This window comes from Syngnathus typhle, linkage group LG1, assembly GCF_033458585.1.
Source record: "Syngnathus typhle isolate RoL2023-S1 ecotype Sweden linkage group LG1, RoL_Styp_1.0, whole genome shotgun sequence".
NCBI classification, from domain to species: Eukaryota; Metazoa; Chordata; class Actinopteri; order Syngnathiformes; family Syngnathidae; genus Syngnathus; species Syngnathus typhle.
The window spans coordinates 11268876-11288515 of record NC_083738.1 but is presented as its reverse complement, the minus strand read 5'-3'; the positions used below and the strand labels follow the sequence as shown (position 1 = coordinate 11288515).

At 39.7% G+C, this 19640-nt stretch overlaps 2 protein-coding genes across 5 annotated transcripts; one reads left to right on the top strand and one right to left on the bottom strand.

The window, feature by feature from the left end:
• The first annotated feature begins 1049 nt into the window (after positions 1 to 1049).
• neil3 (nei-like DNA glycosylase 3) lies at positions 1050 to 14862 on the top strand. 3 transcript variants are annotated; one of them, XM_061275294.1, is made up of 11 exons: positions 1050 to 1394; positions 1462 to 1574; positions 2795 to 2935; positions 3088 to 3301; positions 4390 to 4464; positions 5120 to 5286; positions 6621 to 6802; positions 7194 to 7431; positions 8291 to 8465; positions 8676 to 8790; positions 13068 to 14862. In XM_061275294.1, exons 1-11 carry the CDS (start codon positions 1290 to 1292, stop codon positions 13157 to 13159), a joined length of 1617 nt encoding a protein of 538 aa, XP_061131278.1. In that variant the 5' UTR covers positions 1050 to 1289; the 3' UTR covers positions 13160 to 14862. The 3 variants fall into 3 exon arrangements, with proteins under 3 accessions (XP_061131278.1, XP_061131287.1, XP_061131295.1); XM_061275303.1 differs by lacking the exon at positions 13068 to 14862 and having other exon boundaries at positions 1054 to 1394; positions 8676 to 10374; XM_061275311.1 differs by lacking the exon at positions 13068 to 14862 and having other exon boundaries at positions 1061 to 1394; positions 6636 to 6802; positions 8676 to 10374.
• On the bottom strand, positions 9031 to 19070 carry aga (aspartylglucosaminidase). 2 transcript variants are annotated; one of them, XM_061275323.1, is made up of 9 exons: positions 18780 to 19070; positions 15045 to 15198; positions 14856 to 14968; positions 12298 to 12410; positions 11612 to 11717; positions 11457 to 11532; positions 11273 to 11380; positions 10020 to 10153; positions 9031 to 9200 (listed from the first exon to the last, which is right to left on the bottom strand). In XM_061275323.1, the coding sequence occupies exons 1-9, from the start codon at positions 18886 to 18888 to the stop codon at positions 9100 to 9102; spliced, it is 1014 nt and encodes a 337-aa protein (XP_061131307.1). In that variant the 5' UTR covers positions 18889 to 19070; the 3' UTR covers positions 9031 to 9099. The 2 variants fall into 2 exon arrangements, with proteins under 2 accessions (XP_061131307.1, XP_061131314.1); XM_061275330.1 differs by having other exon boundaries at positions 9031 to 9194.
• Between the last annotated feature and the right edge of the window lie 570 nt (positions 19071 to 19640).

The window sequence follows — 19640 nt, the reverse complement described above, 5'->3', positions numbered from 1 at the left end:
AGGGATTCAAAGTCGGGTTTCAAACTAGGATCAGTGTTTCAAACTATACACGTATAGGCATACACAAGTCCCAGTTCCAGTGCCTGCATAAGGTCAGGCTCACCCATGAGAGGGCATATGACATCATTGTGACATATGTTGTTCTCCATAATATTGGAATTATTAGAGGAGAGCAGCACCCTGCCATACAAATAAATGACTTTGAGAATGAGCATCTCATCCTTTCTGATGTGCAGGACGAACCTAATCGCACAAAAGAATTTTGGATTTAAAAAATAAAAGCGCATGCACATGTGATGTGGTTCTTCTTTATTCCCTAAGAGTACAAAAGCAACAGTCAGGATTTGTAATATAGTTCCAACCATAAATATATTTGACTATATATTCACCATGGCAATGCACCCACCTCAACCGGCGTTTCAGTAATAGAATTTCCAGGTTTGTTTTAGCAATCTGCCGATCCAGGTACACCCTTTCTTTTTTGTTATTTTTAATTGTTGTCATGAGGTGCACCCTGTAGAACTCCTGAACCGATAACTGGGAAACATCAGCCTCTTTAGGACGAGGGCCAGCTCCTCAACCTCTGTCAGAGGTGGTGGTGGTGGCGGCCCTCCACCCGTTTTTCGGGCCTCTGCCTTTCTGTTGGCTGAGCAATGTTTTAGTATTTTAATAAGTGTTGGTGTAGGCTACAGCATCATATTTTAAATTAAATAGGTATAAAATATAAATTTGTTTGTGTAAAGTGTTAATGCACGAAATATAGAGTTCACTGAGAAGACATTGGAAAACAATATTTTGTTTGTGGTTTAAATTATTTGAAGTAGCCACTGTATTCATATTTTAGTTTAAATTAATACTGAGTGTGTTTAATAGCTTAAGTCCATTTAAAACAATGAAATTAAAATCAAAGCAAGGTGCATGCAGGTGGATGTTCTGGAACCGGATACTCAGAGTCTCCTATCTCAGAGTAAGTCAACTCAAAGTTCAGGGGTAGTCTCAGAATATGTTGAACCTGCTTTCTGGAATACCCCCTGGACTTTATGTATTTATTTGTATAATTGATTACGTAGTTGGTTAGTCTTTCAGGGAGGGATCGGTTTGCACCACACTCCAGTCCAGATGGTGGCGGTAATGCTCAGTGAAAGCTGGTAGCCACCCGCCATTAAACACCAAAAAAGAAAAAGACAAAAACTACTACGCATGCACCAGTTTGAATAAGTGGCGGGGAAGATAATATCGCAAGTCTCATAGTACTTGCTAACAATTAGCATTTCATTCGTGAAAAAAAGATGGTGGAAGGTCCTGGATGTACATTAAACGGCGAGAGGATAAACGCGAGGGTACAGAAAGGACAAAGAGTCAAAGAGATGCGAGGCAGCATGTTCACAGCGAAGGTATGGTAAAAATCGACCATAACTTCTCTGTCGTGTACAGTCCGTAGTGACGTTCGTGTGTTTGCAGGGATTCAAGCAGGAAATAAACCACGCCATCCAAAGACTCAAAGGGTGTCAGTACACCGGCGTCGACACCTTGGGGAAGGAGCTCTTCTTGTATTTTGGCACTAACGCGTTGAGGTATGACGTTAATTAAATGAATGTGATTAGGCAGTGGTTCTAATCATTCGTGTCCAAAGTGCCACTGTAACACAGTGACAAACAGTGCGAAGGTGTCGTTTTTCTATTATGTAAATTTAACAGTCAAATAATCAAGTGATCGTCTTGCTCATCTCATGGACCTTGGACACGTCAGTCAGGTCTTTAAACATATCTTTTATAGAATACAAACCCATGTATAAAAATCCACGCATTGAGGAAAGCAAGAGCAACGGACAACAACAAAATATTGCAGTTTAGAGTTAAAAAAATCTTGTTTTCTTATTGCTGTTTATGATGCAATTAGTTGAAATGATGGTTGTTGTTTTTTTACCAAACAGAACCAATAAAATTAACTTGTATTTAAATAAAAAGTATCTGATTTATTGTATCTAATTGTTTTGGTTTCATAGGTTAGTATTATGTTAAAATAAAGGTAAATTAATTCATATGGAAGTTTTTTTACTTACTAAACACTTTGATTTGCAGTCTTTTAAGCATTCACTATGACAGCGCCTCAATTTTCTACCAAACAAGTTTGTACTGTAAGTCATGTCTGATTACAACAACAATGCAAATAAATCGGTGGGTTTATTACTTCAATGTTTCATAAAACAATCATATGTAGACATGCGGACTGCACGTCTCAAGCACTGAACTTATCTAGATGGAAACTGAGAAAAAAGTGGATGAATTGGATAAAAATAACTAATTTATATCAGTTTATTCAAAAACAGATGCCAATATTTTGAAGGGACAGTGCAGTCAGCACAAACAAATGAATTATGTTTCACTTACTGGTGGTCTGGTCCATGATGTCAGAAAATAAGCAACCGTTTTTTTTTTTTTAAACATTGGTTTCCAAAATGAAAGGTGTTTTTTTTTTTGTTTTTTTTTTTGTTTTTTTTTTGACTGAACACAGATAATCTACACCCACCTTTTTTTTTTTTTTTAACTGAGAGTTATATTTTATATTATATTATACTTTAATGGGGAGCTTGAGGACCAGAGCTGGACCTCCCCTGATCTAATAAAACCCAATATAAGAGCTTTATCAAAAGAAACCTGCCTCCACAAAGAAAATAATGCTCACCTTTGATTGACACTCTGCCATGGTGACTCTGCAAAAGCCGTTTCCCTGCTTATATCACTTGTTAAATATTTGCTTTCATACTCTTCACTAAAACTGAATCCTCTATTAGAGTCCACTTTGGCATGAACGGCTCAATGCGAATCAACGGCGCTCAGAAGAAACATAGTGTTGGCAGCGGCTTCGTCCCTGTGCTCGAAATCCACCTGGACAACGACAAAGTGTGCTTCTTTGACAGTACGGTGGAATTGAGGTAAGCCCAATATCAGACTGGATTGAGGTTCCATGAGTTCACCTTGGGTAGCAAACCCCGTCCAGTGAGTGTGCACCAAGTGATTTAAACTCAGTGTAAGTACGCGCGTGTGCTTGTGTTCAAGTGTATGTGGAATGTTTGTGTTATCACAGGTTGAGTGGTGACTGCGAGAAGCGTGTGCAAGCCCTTCAGTCCCTGGACGTGTGCTCCCCCGTGTTCATCCCCTCACGCTCGGCCGAGGCGGTGAGACGCCACGGCAGCAGGATGCTCTGTGACGTCCTCCTGGACCAGGCCGTCATGCCGGGAGTGGGGAACATCATTAAAAACGAGGCTCTTTTCGATGCGGGCCTACACCCGGCCGTGAAGGTATGGATGATGGATGGTGCGCAGCCGAGTATGGTGGTTTGGGAAGTGAGACAAACAGAGACTCTTTGTAACTTTCTGGTATTTTATCGAGTGATGTGTTTCAGTGTGTGTGTGTGTGTGGGGGGGGGGGGCTAAGACACAGAAAGTAACGCAATGCTGCTGGAGAAACTGAATCATTTGGAGATTTGATATGATTTCAAATATAAATATTATTTAGAAATGTCGTATTAAAAAACCTGGAAAATGTAGAATACTGTACAGTAGGGGTGTAAATCGCGGGTTTTGTCACGATACGATATCATATCGATATAAAGAACCACGATACGATATTTGCCGATATCTTAAAGCCTGCTGTGATTCATTCACGATACATCGCGATATAGTGCTCTACGATCGAGGTTTTTTTTTTTTAAATAAAAAATATAGAACTATATCCTGATTTATAACAATTCATACGCAAAATCAACAAGGTACTGCAAACTCTATTTAGGAAATTACAAGAGTATTGTAGTATACAAAGTGCTTATTTTAACACTGAACTTTGATGTCGTGTTTTTTCTTTAAATGTGCGGCGAGATTTGTGCTCCCTGAATATTTGATCACCGCATGGCAGGATTTATAAACTGCACGTGTCTTGCCCGTTGAGCCATTTTTTCTTTGGAATCCAAAGTGCTTCCAAACAAATGATTTGAAGCCTAAAGGGGAGCAAATTTCCTCGTCTTTTTGGACACTAGCCATAGCACCAGCCCAGGAGTCGCGTACTAGTTGTCGACTCCCCTTTCACGTGCGTGCTCTGCTCACAACACAACACGCGCAGTGCGCTCCCGGAAAGAGGAAGCAAGCAACAATGAACTGGATTTCAAAATAAAGTCGCGTCTAATGTCCGAGGTCAAACACGGCGATATAAATCGATGTTTACATTTAGCATCGATGCCAATAAATCGTAGAGCATTATATCGATTCATCGATGTGTATCGATGAATCGTTACACCCCTACTGTACAGTGATCTCATTTGGCCCGCGGGCCGATCTTTGGACATGCCTGTGTTACACATAGTAATAACTCACTGGGGTTGTGCCTTTCTCAGGTGGAGCAGCTGTCGGACGAGCAGCTTCACCATGTGGTAAAGATGACGCGTGATTTCACTCTTCTCTTTTACAAGGTGAGATGACACTCCCTGCTAGTGTTACATTTTTGGTGTATTTTTTTTAAATCACATTTTTTACTTTAAAATATTTTATACTTTTGTTTTTTGCGTATTTCGTAATATTTTATACAAATTTGAGCATAGGATGACATATAATGGATAAAATAATTCATTATATATGTCATCTTTGTGTATTCTGTCTACAACCCATGTTTGTTTCCGCATAAAAAAATATCAAAGAAACATTTACATGTATCTTTGCTTTTTGGTGAATATGTAGTTTTTTTTTTTTTTTTTTTTTTAAATTAAAAAAACACATTTACTATTTTTCTCATGTATTTACAAATACCTCAGATGTGTGTATTTTAGCTAGTATTTTTTGTCTATCTTTTGTATTTCTGGCAGTTTTTTCCACCTAAAAGTTAGACTGGAGTTCTAATCCTAAACCCCAGATTTATGATGAACATATCTTACAGTTTAAAAATAAACATGCCACATTCTTTAGAACATTTTTTATAGCCCTTTTTGGGTAAGCTGACAATTTCTGTAACCTGTAGATAGCTTGTTTGCAATTGATGATTTAGTCAATATGCTGTCTATATAACTTGAACATGCTGATGACGTCATCTGGCATTTTTACACACTACCCTCTCCTCTTTGTCTCTGCCAGTGTCGCAAGTCTGGCTCTGCGCTGAGCACACACTACAAAGTATACAAACGTCCACGTTGCGGCCGCTGCTCTGGCGCTGTCACCGTCTGTCGTCTCGGTGACAACGCCAGGATGACGTACTTCTGCGAGCGCTGTCAAAAGTGTGACACCACCAGCATCTACATCAGGTGGGAACTAAACATTGTTGTTTGGGTCCCGAATGAAGTGACCGGTCAATGTGGGATTTTAATTGGTTTGCTTAAATAATGGTTTTCTTGGAATAATTTGTTTCGCCTCAGAGTTGCGTTTTGGTGGTAAACTACCTTCCACGTTCAAAGAGCTTCCTTTGAAAGATACAGTTGGCTCAAAATTAATCCACTTGGGTAGTTGATTATTTGTTTTGTTTTTTTCATTCTTGCCACAAAACAACAGGATAGTTAGAAGCTTGTGTTTTATAACTACACATAGTTAAAATACTACTTAAGTCAGCTATGGAACCATTTTTCTGTCTTCAACAAAGCTTTTCGGATAGAAGGTTTTAGCTCTGAGAAGCCATCTTTTGCAAGCAGATGGGCTTGGCGGGGAGCAGGAAAGTGTTTTCGGCGCCACCAATGTGCGTGTTCAGTGTATGTTTGCCAGACAACGCTTGGGCTCAACACCTCCTGGCTGGTGTTTGTGCGAGGCTTAGCGAGGGCTCCCCGCCGAAAGCCCTTCAAACACATTACACAGCTGACAGATCAATCTGCGAGGGAAGTTTGCTGTCAGCAGCCATCAGCACGACTCTATCCTTCATCCATCTCTCCGTCCATCCTCATCATGATTGGCGGCCTTCTTGTCAAACATAGAGGAGCTTCATGTTGCGGCACTTACATTTAAATGCACGCCGCCTGCTACTGGTGTTGCCTCGCCAGCTGTTACAAGTGTAAATGTTTAGTTGGCTTCCTCCTGCAGTTTGTGTATCATTTTCTGGGTGGTGGCTTGGGTTGGTACTTTTTTTCCATTTTGCAGTATTTTTCAATATTGCTGTGGTAGTATATTTACAAAATTTTATGTGGCGCGTGAAAACAAATCAAGCATGCCTATGATGCTTGCTAAGCTCTATACCAACATTTCAAATGGTCTCATGTACTAAATAATGATAAGTTTACAAACCCCGTTATGACAGTAACTTGAATATTTCAAGAAACTCAAAAGGTCAAAGACAAAGTCTGCTTTATTGTCAATTTCTTCACATGTCAAGACACACAAAGAGATCGAAATTACGTTCCCACTATGATTCTTGACTTCCGATTTCAAAAATATTCATCAATACAGTCAAATCAGTACATAACATACTGTATGTGAAATAATATTCCATTCCTTACATTTGTGTTTCCTATTAAGTGAAAAGAAACCATTTGTATTATTCTAGTTTTTCTTGAAATTATTACTGATATTTCTGTCTTATTAACTAGTATATACAAGAAATAAGTACAGTAAAGTAAAACTGTTGTTTTTTTAAATGGCAAAGTTTTATTTTAAGGTCTCATGTTCGCAGTCAACTTCCTGTCAGAAACACCCTGATTAGCTGGGCAAGCAGCGGGGGAGCAGCCAATGAGAATGTGGCAAAGAGGGAGGAAGAGGACTGGACATGTCACCTGTGCACACTCCTGAACCGGCCCGCCGCCAAAAGCTGCGATGCCTGCCTCACTCCCAGAGCTCCGGGTAAAAGTCTTGTTAGTTTGTGTAATAAATCTTTTTTTTTTTTTTTTTAATTTGATTTATTTCGGCAAGTACATATTCCACACTTATTTCAATTTAATTTCACCTTTTGTTTTACATGACTTGATGCACTGTATATACATTGGCTTTAGCAGTATCACACTCGTGTTGAATTTAACAGTGATCATTTTGATCACTATAATGATATTATATTTTGCTAGCATTTCATGTTTCAAGTTTGGAGGCTTTGAAATGGCCCAAAGGGAAAAGTTGTGAGACTGCTGGACATGACAATGTGGTCTAATATTGTTTGTCATAAATCTGTGCATTTAACAAGCTATATTTTGAGTGGCGCTTCAGAATAAATATGAAATGTCTCTCGCTTCCTCTGCAGTCCACAGAGAGGACGCCCCTGCGCCCTGCTCCACCGATCTGGTGCGGTACGCCTGTACTGCCTTCACAAAACCCCGAGAGGAGCGCAAACTGAACTGGCGCTCTGCTTTCGGGACGTCCACCCTGCTTTTCTCTGATTTAAGTGAGGTGCCTGATCTGTCTCATGGGGAAATGCCGGCCTCATCCAGTCGGCCGTGCAAGAAAATGAGAATTGATGGCAGTCCCTCTAACAAGTTGGGGTGAGTGACTCGCTCATGAATAACAATAATAAAAGCTTCCCAAGTCCGAGGGTACTCAACTTTTATTTTCAGGTTATTCCCACTCTAACGAGACAAGTTTCATCTCCTCCTTTAGTGCACACCCAACACTAACAACACATCACGGTCCCGCCGGATCCCCTCACTTGCATCACATGTGCATCAAAGTCACAATATTAAGAGAATAAAATTGGATTTTTTTTTCTCTGTACCATTTATCCTCATTTTGGTAATTTTGAACTTATTAGAATTGTCATAGTACTGCGAGAATAGTGTTTTATTTTTTTAAAAAAAACATGGCATCTCACAAGAACAAAAGCATAATCTTAAATCAAAGTTGTAATTACATATATGAGAGTAATTTGCTTTTCCAAGAGGAAAGTGCCATTTCAGGAAAATAGTTTAACTTAAAAAACTCACGGTTACAAGAAAAAAATAATATACAGTGACCACTTGGTATTTGCGGGGGTAAGGACCATGCTGGCCTGCAAATAGCAAAAGTATGTAAATAATTGATGATTATAATTGCGCTGGAATTAAAAAAACATCTTTAAAAAGCAGGAATATACCACCAAAATTCCACACATTTGTTTTGGCTTGCCTGAAAAATTCTAAAGAATATTTAAAAATATTAGATGGATACGGGGAAGGGGGGGGATCCATGACTATCTGGGGCTCAACTGTATTTTGCGAAAAAGCCGTCAATCTCTGAGAAATAAAGCTTTTTTTTTTCTGGAGAAAACACTACCATTTTGAAAGAATAAAATCACTATTGAGTAAAAAGACTCCATCCTGCAAAAAAAAGTATTTTATTTTATAGCTGTTTTCTCTCTTCTATTAGTGCGCACACAACTGCAGGAATGGAGCGCAGCCCCTCCAGCCCCAGCACCCCACCTTTGTGTGCATCCCACGGTCGCCCAGCTCTCCTGCGAGTGGTCCACAAGGACGGTGACAATAAAGGACGACGGTTTTACGCCTGCACACTTCCCCGCGAGGCAAAATGCAACTTCTTTCAGGTGAGAAGTCACACTCCTTGTGTCTGCACATTTTGCTGACACTAAGGATTAGTATTAGTTCTATTATCTATTTGGGAGGGGGCTCTTCTAGATGTTTTTCTTGAATAAATCTGTTTTTTATTTATTTTTTATACCAAATAAGCTCCCCCCACACTTTTTTTTTAAAATTGCAACATCACAATTCCGCATGTTTGTGTTTTGTTTTTCCAGTGGGCTGACTTGCATTTTCCCTTCTGTCACCACGGCAAGCGATGCGTTGTGAGAACTGTGCTCAAGCTGGGACCCAACAACGGCCGCGACTTCTACACCTGCGGCTTCCAGAAGGGTAAACAGTGCGATTATTTTCAGTGGGCAGAGGGCGGACCTGGCCTTTCTATCCTGCCAGGGTGTTAGCATTAATTTAGGGCTAAATTATGTCTAATTCATGACAAAGAAACACATTAAAGTACCATACTTTCAAAAAGGATGATATTGTATCTAACGCATAAATGTGTATTTACTTTTCTTCTCTATAATGTGTTATAGTAAAGATTTTATATATTTATTAAAGTCACCAAACAAAGCCTTTCGTCACAATTGTTACTTTATTGTTGACAATTTCTCTTCAAACCTTTGGGTTAAAAAAAATAAAAAATTAAAAACAGTCCACCGACTTTATAAGTGGTACATCTGACTCGCTGTCAGACACCATGTAGTGAAACTTCAATAAGCCTGGCACCTTGTTACAAGCTGCACCTTTTTAAAAAGAGCAAAAGCAAATCATTGGTTTGTTGTTAGGGAATAAAAAAAACAAGTAATCTTGCTCAACATCTTTTTTGTGCCGGTCCCTTAAACAGCTGAACTATTGGGTTGTCAATTACATTCACACGTACTTAATGATTCCTCTGGGGATGTTTCATATGGATTTTTGTTGGATGTTTTGGTGAGTGATGGAAAAGTTATCTTTGTAGCCTCTGGGTTTCTGTCTTTCTGCTATTCACATTTGAAACAGTTCTGAGGCACATTTTCATGTTTTATGTACTCTTGGCTTCAAATTGTAATATATGTAGTATTTCATTTTAAGGCTTTCATGTAATTCAGAATCAAGTTTTGGACTCTGGATATGCCCAACAAAGTCGACTTAAAAATAGCTGCAGGTTTTCAACAATAATATGACTTGTTCATCAGCCACAGTGTTATGGTAGATACGTTGTGGCTGATGAACAAATGAGATCGTCAGTATGTCATGATCAGACTAAATTACAATGTTTATGCATCACCCTAGGTACTTGTGCTTATTTTACCAACAGAACAGTTAACACTGTAGGCTCTAAAACCCTGTTTTTATATTTTGCCTCAGTCAAACACGTTCCTCAAGTTCCCTTCAACACAGCTGGCATTATGAAGTACATTTTCCATCGCTCACTTATCTTGAAAATGTAACCAATCTTATATTAGTTCTACTTTTAAAGCCAACAATTTGCTGAATATTGTCTCTCAGGTAAGTAATAATCACGTTTGGCATTCTGGCACATTTAGTGACATCCTTGTGTGTAAGTCAATCCAAACACTCACCATAATTGCCTGTTGCGTTAGCACAGATGATCGCCCCAAAAAAGTCAGCATAATGCCTCTTAATCCTGGAAATGGCCATCTTGCAGGCTGCCGAGGGATCCGTCCCGGCCCTCATCAGCTCTACCGCCAAGTAACTGTCGGCAGTGTGGAATTGGACAGGCGTCAGGCCAACTAATGAGCGCTTGTCATGGCCACTAAGCGGGCTGTCTCAGTAAGCTTGGGGTGCATCGCTGTCCCTCAAGGCGGAACACTCTACACTCCTCACAGGACAAAATAATGTACTCCTAGGTCAGTTTTCTGCAATTTCAAGAAGAAAACTGCAGTTTTGAGAAAAAGTCACAATGTTACATGAAAAGTTCTTCAAAAACGTCTACAAGAAAAAGGTAATATGACGAAAACGGGATCTTTTAAGATAGTCGCAGATAAGAAACACAGTAGACCTTGAGTGCCTTGAAAGGCGCCTTACAAATAAAATGTATTATTAGTAGTAGTAGTCAAAGTTTTCTGCAAATAGTAACGTTTTGAGAATAAAGCTGTATTTTCTTAAGAAAAAAAAGCTGTCATCTTGAGAAAATAATTTGTATTTTTTCCTCAAGTAAAAAAGTCAATCTTATGGGAATTAAGTTGTTTTCTTGTACACAATGTTCTAATCTTACAATAAATGTATTTTTGAACAAAACTAATGTACGTGAATCCACTGTATCCCCCCAACAAAATTTGTAATACTAAAAGAAATAGTATTCATAACCTGACTACTTTTGGATAGTTATGCTTGCACAGCAACATTGGAAAGCTTACAAAAATGCATTTTCAAATAAAGATGTTCCTTTTTTTTTTTCTTTCTTGAACTTAAAAGCCACAATCTTGAGAGGAAAAAAAAAACCCATCCATCCATCTGCCAAATCAATTCTTGTTCCCGAGGGTCGCGGGTGTGCTCGAGCCTATCTAAGCTGACTTCGGGCAGCAGGCAGGGGACACCGTGAACTGCTTGCCAGCCAATTGCAGGCCACACAGAGACGAACAATCATCCGCACTCACACCTATGGTCAATTTGGAGTGCTCTATTGGCCTACCACGTATAATTGTGGGACGTGAGAGGAAACCAGAGCACCCAGAAGAAACCCACGCAAGCATGGGAAGAACGTGCAAACTCCCGGGAAAGAAAAATCATGGAAAAAAGTGAAATCATAGGAACTTGAACTAAACACAAATGTTACTGCTATACTAGAAGCATAAAAGCACAGAGGAGCTACCTGGGCAGAAAGCGCATCATGAGGTCCCCATCTCCAGTAGCGGCGGCAGCTCCTGCCAAGCTGTCAGCGTATGCTCCCGCACCCACTATAGGAGAGTCTCCAACTCGACTGTGTGTTGGGATACAAAATGCCTGGACATGTAGTGTATTTGCCACTGAAGTCACAATAATTCACCAAGTCCTACCCTGGGACTTTATGAGTGAGCCCATTCGTGGACGTCCCTGCTGCCACGTGGCCGTATTGATCAAACGCGATTATACCTGGTTAAAAAAAACAAAACAATTGTACATTACTAAATTGAAATGATCATCCAGCTCATGCAAATCCATAAAAACCCACCTATGGTGTCGTGGGAGCGAATACTAGTAGGGAGGTGCTTTTTTGATCGCAGCTGCACTTGGGGTTTGTAGGGAGGACACGATTTGGATGGGTTGGGAAAAACATTCTGAGGAAAAAACAGGCTCTGAATTATTTATATACATTCATTTTTTAGTTTTTTTTTAATAGTAAAGAATGTGACTTACTGAATACATATATGTGTACTTAAAAAGGCCCTAGAATAAGTTAGGTAGATAAGAAAAATAGCCACCGAAATATTTCACATTTCATCAGAAACGAGATCAGCCTTGTGCCAATGATAATATAAAATCATATATGCCTATAATTAATCTTAGCTCCTTTAAGAAAGAAACATTGTCCCTTCGCAAAGCTAATTTGCTAAAAAAGCAAAACAAAAAAGATATATATACTATATCAAAACTCACTACAAACAGTACACGCACACAAATAACATATATATATATATATATATATATATATATATATATATATATATATATATATATATATATATATATATATATATATATATCTCAACCAATGAAACAAAAACCTTCTAACCCTAACAAGCCTATTTCTTCCCACAAATAACATAATTATTAGCATGCCAGTCGAGTTCGCTGCTCAATATCCTTTTGTAGCAGCATGCCCGGAGCAAACACTGAATGACATACTGGCACACTTACCTTTCGGTAATTAGGTTGGCAGTTGCCCTTCAGCCACTGCGTAAAAATATCCAGCGACTTGACGGTGGTCAGGTCCTCAGCGATGAAGCCCATGTTTTCTGCGAACACCGTCGCTGCAAAAAAAGTTGACGTATGGCCTTCTTAGAATTTGTTGACACAAGAGCCAATTTTACAGCCCTAATTTGCTCTCGTAGCAAAATGTAATCGCAACTGAGGAGCCAGACACGGTCCATCCAACAAGCGTTACCATGCGTCGGATGAAACCGGAGCACTCAATAGATGCCTTCAGGTTGCTTTAAATTAGTTTAGGAATAAATTTCACCCAGGGTGGCTTCGAACGCCAATTTAATCACAAAATGTAGGATAATGAACGCTTATGAGAGCCTCTGCCCATTTTGTGTCGTTCACTTTTTGTTTTATTTTCAGGTCAATTTTGCCTATGTTGAATCCAAATCAGTCAAATTTGCTAGGGGGGCGATTCATATTTGTTCATGCCATTTTGATCCCACCTTTATGTTAACATCAAATCATGCAATCCTTAAAAATGTCCATGCGGACTACTGGCTTTCAAGTTTGTCCAACATTCAATTCAAAACCAACGTCGGCGTTACCGGCGGCTGTAAAGTTATCTGGCTGTTAACTTACTAATCTGTTAGTGTGTTTGCTTTTTTAGGCTACACCGATTCATTACACGTGCTGTTGTGGTACACATTACAATTTTAGTGAAACAATCCCAAACTTTAGCCAATTTGTCTTTTTCCTTTTTCCAGACTCGCCGCTAACACACCAACCGACTTCTTCACAAAATGGTTCATGCGGCTACAGTAACGTTGGTCCACGGAAAGATGAAGCTTTGAGGTAGTGGTCTTTAATTGAGTCCTTTTTTGTAATAGAATTATTCAGCTTAGTCTATGGATTGTTAAATAGTACTTCTGTCATCATTCAGTTGTGTTACACTGTTGGCTTCGTGTTTTTCCAATATTTACTATATTTATGACCTTATATTAGTTAAAGACTACGACGCATTCTAACTTGGAGAACCCCAGTACTGCTTTTTGAGTTTCCCACCAGACGGCAATACTTTTTACCCCATTCGGAACATACGGAAGAATTTCATACCATTTTACGGTTTATACAAGGGCACGTCATGACTGAAATGATTACTGTCGCTATTCATTTCAACTAATGGTATGCACTCCCATTATCCGAGAAAATACGACACCTAATCAGTCACTCCATTGGCAAGCAAAGATGGCCGTGACAATATGCTCCAATTTAAATCGAGTGCTGTAATGTTATTGGAGTGATTGGTTGTCGTGGGGAATATCTGCGACACTGGTGGGATTTTCCCCGACACATAACTGAGGCTTCACAGAGTTAAATTGTCTTAGGGGGACACAAACCAAATAGAAAATATCTCGTTAGTGGCAGTTCTCCTGGAGAAAATGCCTTAACGATGGCAGGAGGTCAAAGAAGAAATGTCCAGACTGACTTGGAAGTGGAATATACGCATGCAGGAGAGCATTTCTCAAATATGCATAACATTGAAGATCACACCTGATGACTTGGCTGTTGTTTTAACTACACGGAACCTACAATATGGACGCATCCGACAGCTGAAAGAGAGAGGGAAAAACATCGCCTGGTCTGATGGGTCTCCATTGCTGCTGACACGTGATTAGTGTCAGAATGCGGTGGAAGCAACATGAAAGCATGCATCCGTCCTGCCTTGTAACGAGTTGCTTTCATCCAGAAGATGTTTTCTTTGCTCTCTGAGTAACAACTGGATTTAGAAGCTACAACCTTCCCCTGTGTATTGTTACTGACCACAAACATCATGCTTACTTCGAGCTGGATATGGCACCGGCTCTATGTGGTTTAAATTAAGATTTCATGTCATGGTTACAAGTTCAGATGATGGTGCCAAGTCCGAGTTAGGGTTCCAAATTAGGATTTCAAATGAATTAATTCAAATTATGATAATAATTGATAATGTTTTTAATCCAGTCTAAGGGTTTTCCAATTTGTGTTTTATGGTTGGGTTTCAAGCAGGGTTCAGTGTTTCAAGTTGAAGTTTTAGGTGAAATTCAGGGTTAGGGTTTCAAAACAGGCTTTTTGTATTTGTTTTTAGTCATGTTAGTCATTTAAATGATCCTTTCAATACAAGATTAGTGTTTTGAATTAGGGTTTCAAGTTTAGGTTTGGGTCTCAATTTAGGATTAGGGTGTCAAATTCAGGTTTTTGATATGATGTTTTAATCCTGCTTTCAAATTAGGATTTCAAGATAGGGTTAAGGTTTTAAATTACAGTTTCAGATTTCACTTGAGGGTTAGTGTTCCCAATTAAGGTTTGAAGTCTTGTTTAGGGTTTCAATTTAGGGTTAGGGAATAATTTTAAGGTTTTGAAATCTATATAGTGTTAGCGGGTAGAAATCAAGATTTCAAGACAGCGTTAAAACTTTCTAAAATGGGTTGTGTACATATTGAAAATCGCTTTCTATGCAAATTGGAGTTGGAAGTGCGTCTCAGGTGGCAAATTTCCCACTCTGATTGTCATACCTGATTCTCCCACCAGCATAGTGTGCTTTGTGTGCTCCATCACAGCTCTTGCAACGCCGATGGCGTTCTTGATCCTCCTCAGGTCGGCCACGGCGCCCACCTCCATCGTGTTACTACTCATACAGACGCGGTTAAAATTTTCGCCCCCTTACTCTCTGAAATATACAGTATACATATATCTTTTTTTACCCATTCATAATCATGGCATCCAGCGTAGTTTCACCGCTTTCGTCTGGGCTCCCACCGTAGCCCACACTTCCGTCGCATTGCTCCTTTTGACAGCGCTTGCACCCAGCCTCCACAGCGTCCAATACTGAGCCACCGGACTGTAGGACCGCCCACGCTGGACAGGGAACACAAACGCATAACACTTTGATTCAGTTACTAGTGAAGCCAGACAATTGTTTCTCAATACATTACAATTGTTTGAAGATATGTAATTGCTGAAAACGTGCAAAGACTGAGATGCAGCTTGCAACCAAGTATGACACTCTCAAGGCACTTACATTTTGCATGGATCAGTTTTGAAGCCAGCATATTGGTCATTGTTAGTGGAAATCACCTGTCATCGTAAATCCATATTTCAAGTGGAGCTTCTAGTATTGTCTGTACACCTTTCTTTTTCTTCTTGGGCATAGGCTCATGTTTAATGCTCAGAGAGAAAAAAAAACCCTCTCCGAATACGTCTGTTTATTTGACTCATTTTGCAAGCATGTGGATTTACAACGGCAGCTTGAAATGTATCAAGAGTCAGTTATAGACGGATGTAATAGAGATATTTTACAGCCTCTGCAAATAAATAAACCCTAAGTACTGTAATTTTTTTTGTTCAATTGTGCGGCACGGCCTAATGTGGCCAACGGACCTAGAGCAACTCAGTGCTTAGGGACCACTGGTATAAAGGAACAGTATTGTGCTAGTATCTGTCTACATGTGCTGTTTCACCATTTGTGCTCAACTATCTGTTCCTTGATAATAATGTTATCCACTAAATTGCTATTTGTTGTGAAGTTGAGTCACCTGTCACCAAATAGTGCTCATAACGTAAGTTTAAAGTCAAATCACTTGTTTTTCAAGGGACCACTGTATACAAACACAAATCTCAACGAATAAATACTCTTGTAATATAACTACTATTTTGCCAGAATATTATATGTATTTTTTCTTATTAATTCTTAGCTTAAAAATGTGCCTGATCACAGACACAATTTGTGCTCACAAAAATTATTCTTACTTTTGTTCTCTCACACTTGATGGCTGGGCAGGTAGTACAGAACACAACAATTTGTATCCAAGCGATTCAAAAGCTATAGCTTTAAATTCACTCCTTCAACCGGGCACACATCCTCAGATACTAAATTGCTGTCACAAGAAGATATGATGTAACTCGGTGGCAAACATCTTCTGTCGTCATTATTTTTTTATGTTTCCCTATGTCCACGTGTGTGGGGGTAGGGCTTCTTGTTGCGCCATGCCCAGTGTTGCACTGATGTTTTAACAGAAACTTTAGAGTACAGCAAAATCCCAAGGCCGACAAGTTGCGCTTACTATAAGATACCAGTAGCACACAGTGAGTCAATTTGCCCGCTTTCACACCATCAGCTTCAGGAGGCTCGGGGGAAAAATGATGTACAGCCGATAAATTAAAGAGTTTCCATCTTTCAAACGCGGGAGATTTTTTCCAGTTAACTCCCATCTTGTCCAGATTTCATCTGTCAGAGCAGCTACGTGGAGCGCACCTGGCGGAAAGCCGCCTTGACAGATAAAATTCCGAGTAAATGCGAAAGTGTTTTCACTTCCAATCTACGACTTTCTGGTGCATCATCCCCGACACACAAGCCAATGGAGCGAGGGCAGACCCTCCCTGGGTTGGCAGTTACTATGAGTCCCACTCAGTTTCAAATGCAGTCGCTGATGCTTAAGTTTCACATTATCACCAGATAACATAGCAGCTATGAGTCGAGATCAAATCTCAACTCTCAAAAATCCTACAAAATGTCGTTTATAAAAAAAAAACCCACTTTGCTCCCTCCATTGTCATTTAGTGTTAATGCGCTTAAAATTCCTCAATATACATTATTTTAGTTGTTCTGGTAATCTACTTTTGATTTTTTAGCTGTTGCATTTGCAAATGCATCTGGGTCCCGCTCCTTTGCTTGTGTGAAGCACTTATTAGTAGTCCTGTGAACGAAATGTGCTGTATTGCCTTTAAAAATGGTACAAAAACTATGCCCATTGTTGTGCATATCTGTTTTGCAACTACTGCAAACCTTTGGTTGAGGTTATTGCAGCCAAATCCATTAAATTCTAGGGTTCACTTATTTTTTCCCCCCACCCTGTCCTTTGAATGTTTGTGTGTGCGCGCGTGTGTGTGTGTAAGTGTGTGCGTGCGTGCCTGTGTGTGTAGGTGTGTGGGTGCGTGCGTGTGTGTGTGTGTATATATATTATAGTGCAGGGGTCACCAACCTTTCTTAAACCGAGAGCTACTTCCTGGGTACTGATTAAGGCAAAGGGCTAACAGTTTAACACACAATTCTGAAATAGCCAATTTGCTCAATTTGGCTTTCACCATGTGGTATTAATGTCATTTCCAGTTCACGTGTAAGTGTGATTTTAACAAGAATAGCAAAAATACAGTCAAACCTTGGTTTTTGACCACAATACGTTCCAGAAGGCGGTTCGAGAAGCAAATCGTTCGATTTACGAATCTATTTTTCCCATTACAAATAATGGAAAAAATCTTAATCCGTTTCAAGACAAAAAACCCCGCCTTTTTTAAGCATTTTTTCATTTGCGCATATTAGTCCGATCGCGCAACTGCAGCGCACCGTCGAACGCGCAACCGGAGCGTGTCGCCCACCGCGCAACTGCACCGCGCTGGTCGCATTATTGTGACAGAGCCGTCGCTGAAATTTACAAAATATTTTTAAAGTCCTGATGTACTTTCCAAAATTTAAGTGGGCCTAAGTGCGCAGGGAGCTTAATTTTGTCCGATCACGCAACTGCAGCGCACCGCCGAACGCGCAACAGTATCGCATAGCCGACCGCGCAACTGCACCGCACTGGTCACATTATTGTGACAGAGCCGTCGGTAAAATTTAGAAAATATTTTTAAAGTAGTGATGTACTTTCCAAAATTTAAGTGGACCTCAGTGCGCAGGGAGCTTAATTTGTTCCGATCGCGCAACCGCAGCGCGCCGGGCGCTCACTGTCGCGTTGCTTTAAGAGCGTCTTTGTGTTTTAGGATGGCTTTACTGCTCCCACTTGCTTTCTTTGGAGGCATGATTAGGGGTTAAAAGTAACAAAAATACAATAACAACGGAGTCAGTCGGCATCCGGGCCGCGCGGTCGGGTTTTCTCGGGTTCTCCCGGCGCATCTCGGGAGGTTCAACCTCCGAATTTTGTTCGACAACCGAAGCAAAGGTTTTTTTTTATTTTTTTTGTTCGAATTCCGATTTGTTCGAGAACCAGGCCGTTCGAAAACCGAGGTTTGACTGTAAAATAAATAGATGCAGTTCACTGACAAGTGCCGCTATTTCAGCTAATTTTAGAACAGTCCCGCGGGCACCGTGTTGATGACCCCTGATATAGCGCATAACATATCTGCCCCTTAACCCACACGCACACACGCCTCTTACCAAATCAAACATAAATTGGAACTGTATTATACTGAGACAACATATTTTGATTAAAAAAAAAACGTTATTTGATTTTGAAAACCAGGTGTCACGCGCTCGTCCCAACGCGCTTTCTACCGTAATTCATGAAAAATGGCGAAACTAAAAACGAAAGAGCGGTTGGCTAGACTTAGTCTTAAATCTTAGTCGTAGTCTAAGTCTTAGTTGAAAGGAGCTCTTCACCGCAGTTCTTTTCGAGCGTTTGCTGTTTTGACTGCAGTCAAAAAATAAAAGAAATATGAAATACCTGCAGCCGTCGCATTTTTGAAGCTCCATGTAGTGATAACCAGTGGTAGCGAGGCTTGTCCAAGCGCGAGCAGGCATATTAAAGAGAAAAGCAGCAGAGATGTCGGCATTCTGACCTTAAAACACCTCACTCGACTATTTAATTTTGTCAATTCATGCTCAACCGACAGAATAGTTTGCTTCACCTCTAATTTCAAATAAATTCTGTTGCACTAATAATAATAATGAAGTGCCAAAAGTTGGTTTTGCAGAGAAACATCACGGGTTACTTCCTGAACACGTCACGTGATTGACAGGCATATTCTTAAAGGACCCGTGCTGTAAACCTGTCAAAAATAGTAAACAGGACCATGGCATAATTTGGTGGAAATTTCGGGGGATTATGCAGTTTTTACTTAACGTATTCAAAATAAATTCAACAAAAACTAATAGAAGTGGCTTTATTATTGTCTAATACAGTGTAAGATGTTTTAAAACTAGATGATTTGATTAAAATGGTAAACTGATGCAGGAGAAAAGGCTGAATGAACTAGCAGAAACTTTCAGTGAGATATTCGAAGACTAAAAACTCCCCCCAGTTATATTGTGGTATTTTTTTTATTGTTTAATAAAATTCTTGCCTCAGATCCCTGGGATTAATTGTAACTAAAACTTTTTTAATTTACAAATTCTTACTCAGATGAAATCATTAACTGGTAAAACTTCTCAAAGAAAAAGTTATTTTGAGCCTAGAAATGGAAAATACTTTAATGTAATCATTATGAATATTTTTTTACGCTTTGCATACTCCCCTACCTGGCCTAACCATGTATTCCTGACATGTCTTTGGTTTGGTTTCAAAGACGCAATATCAGGTGAATTT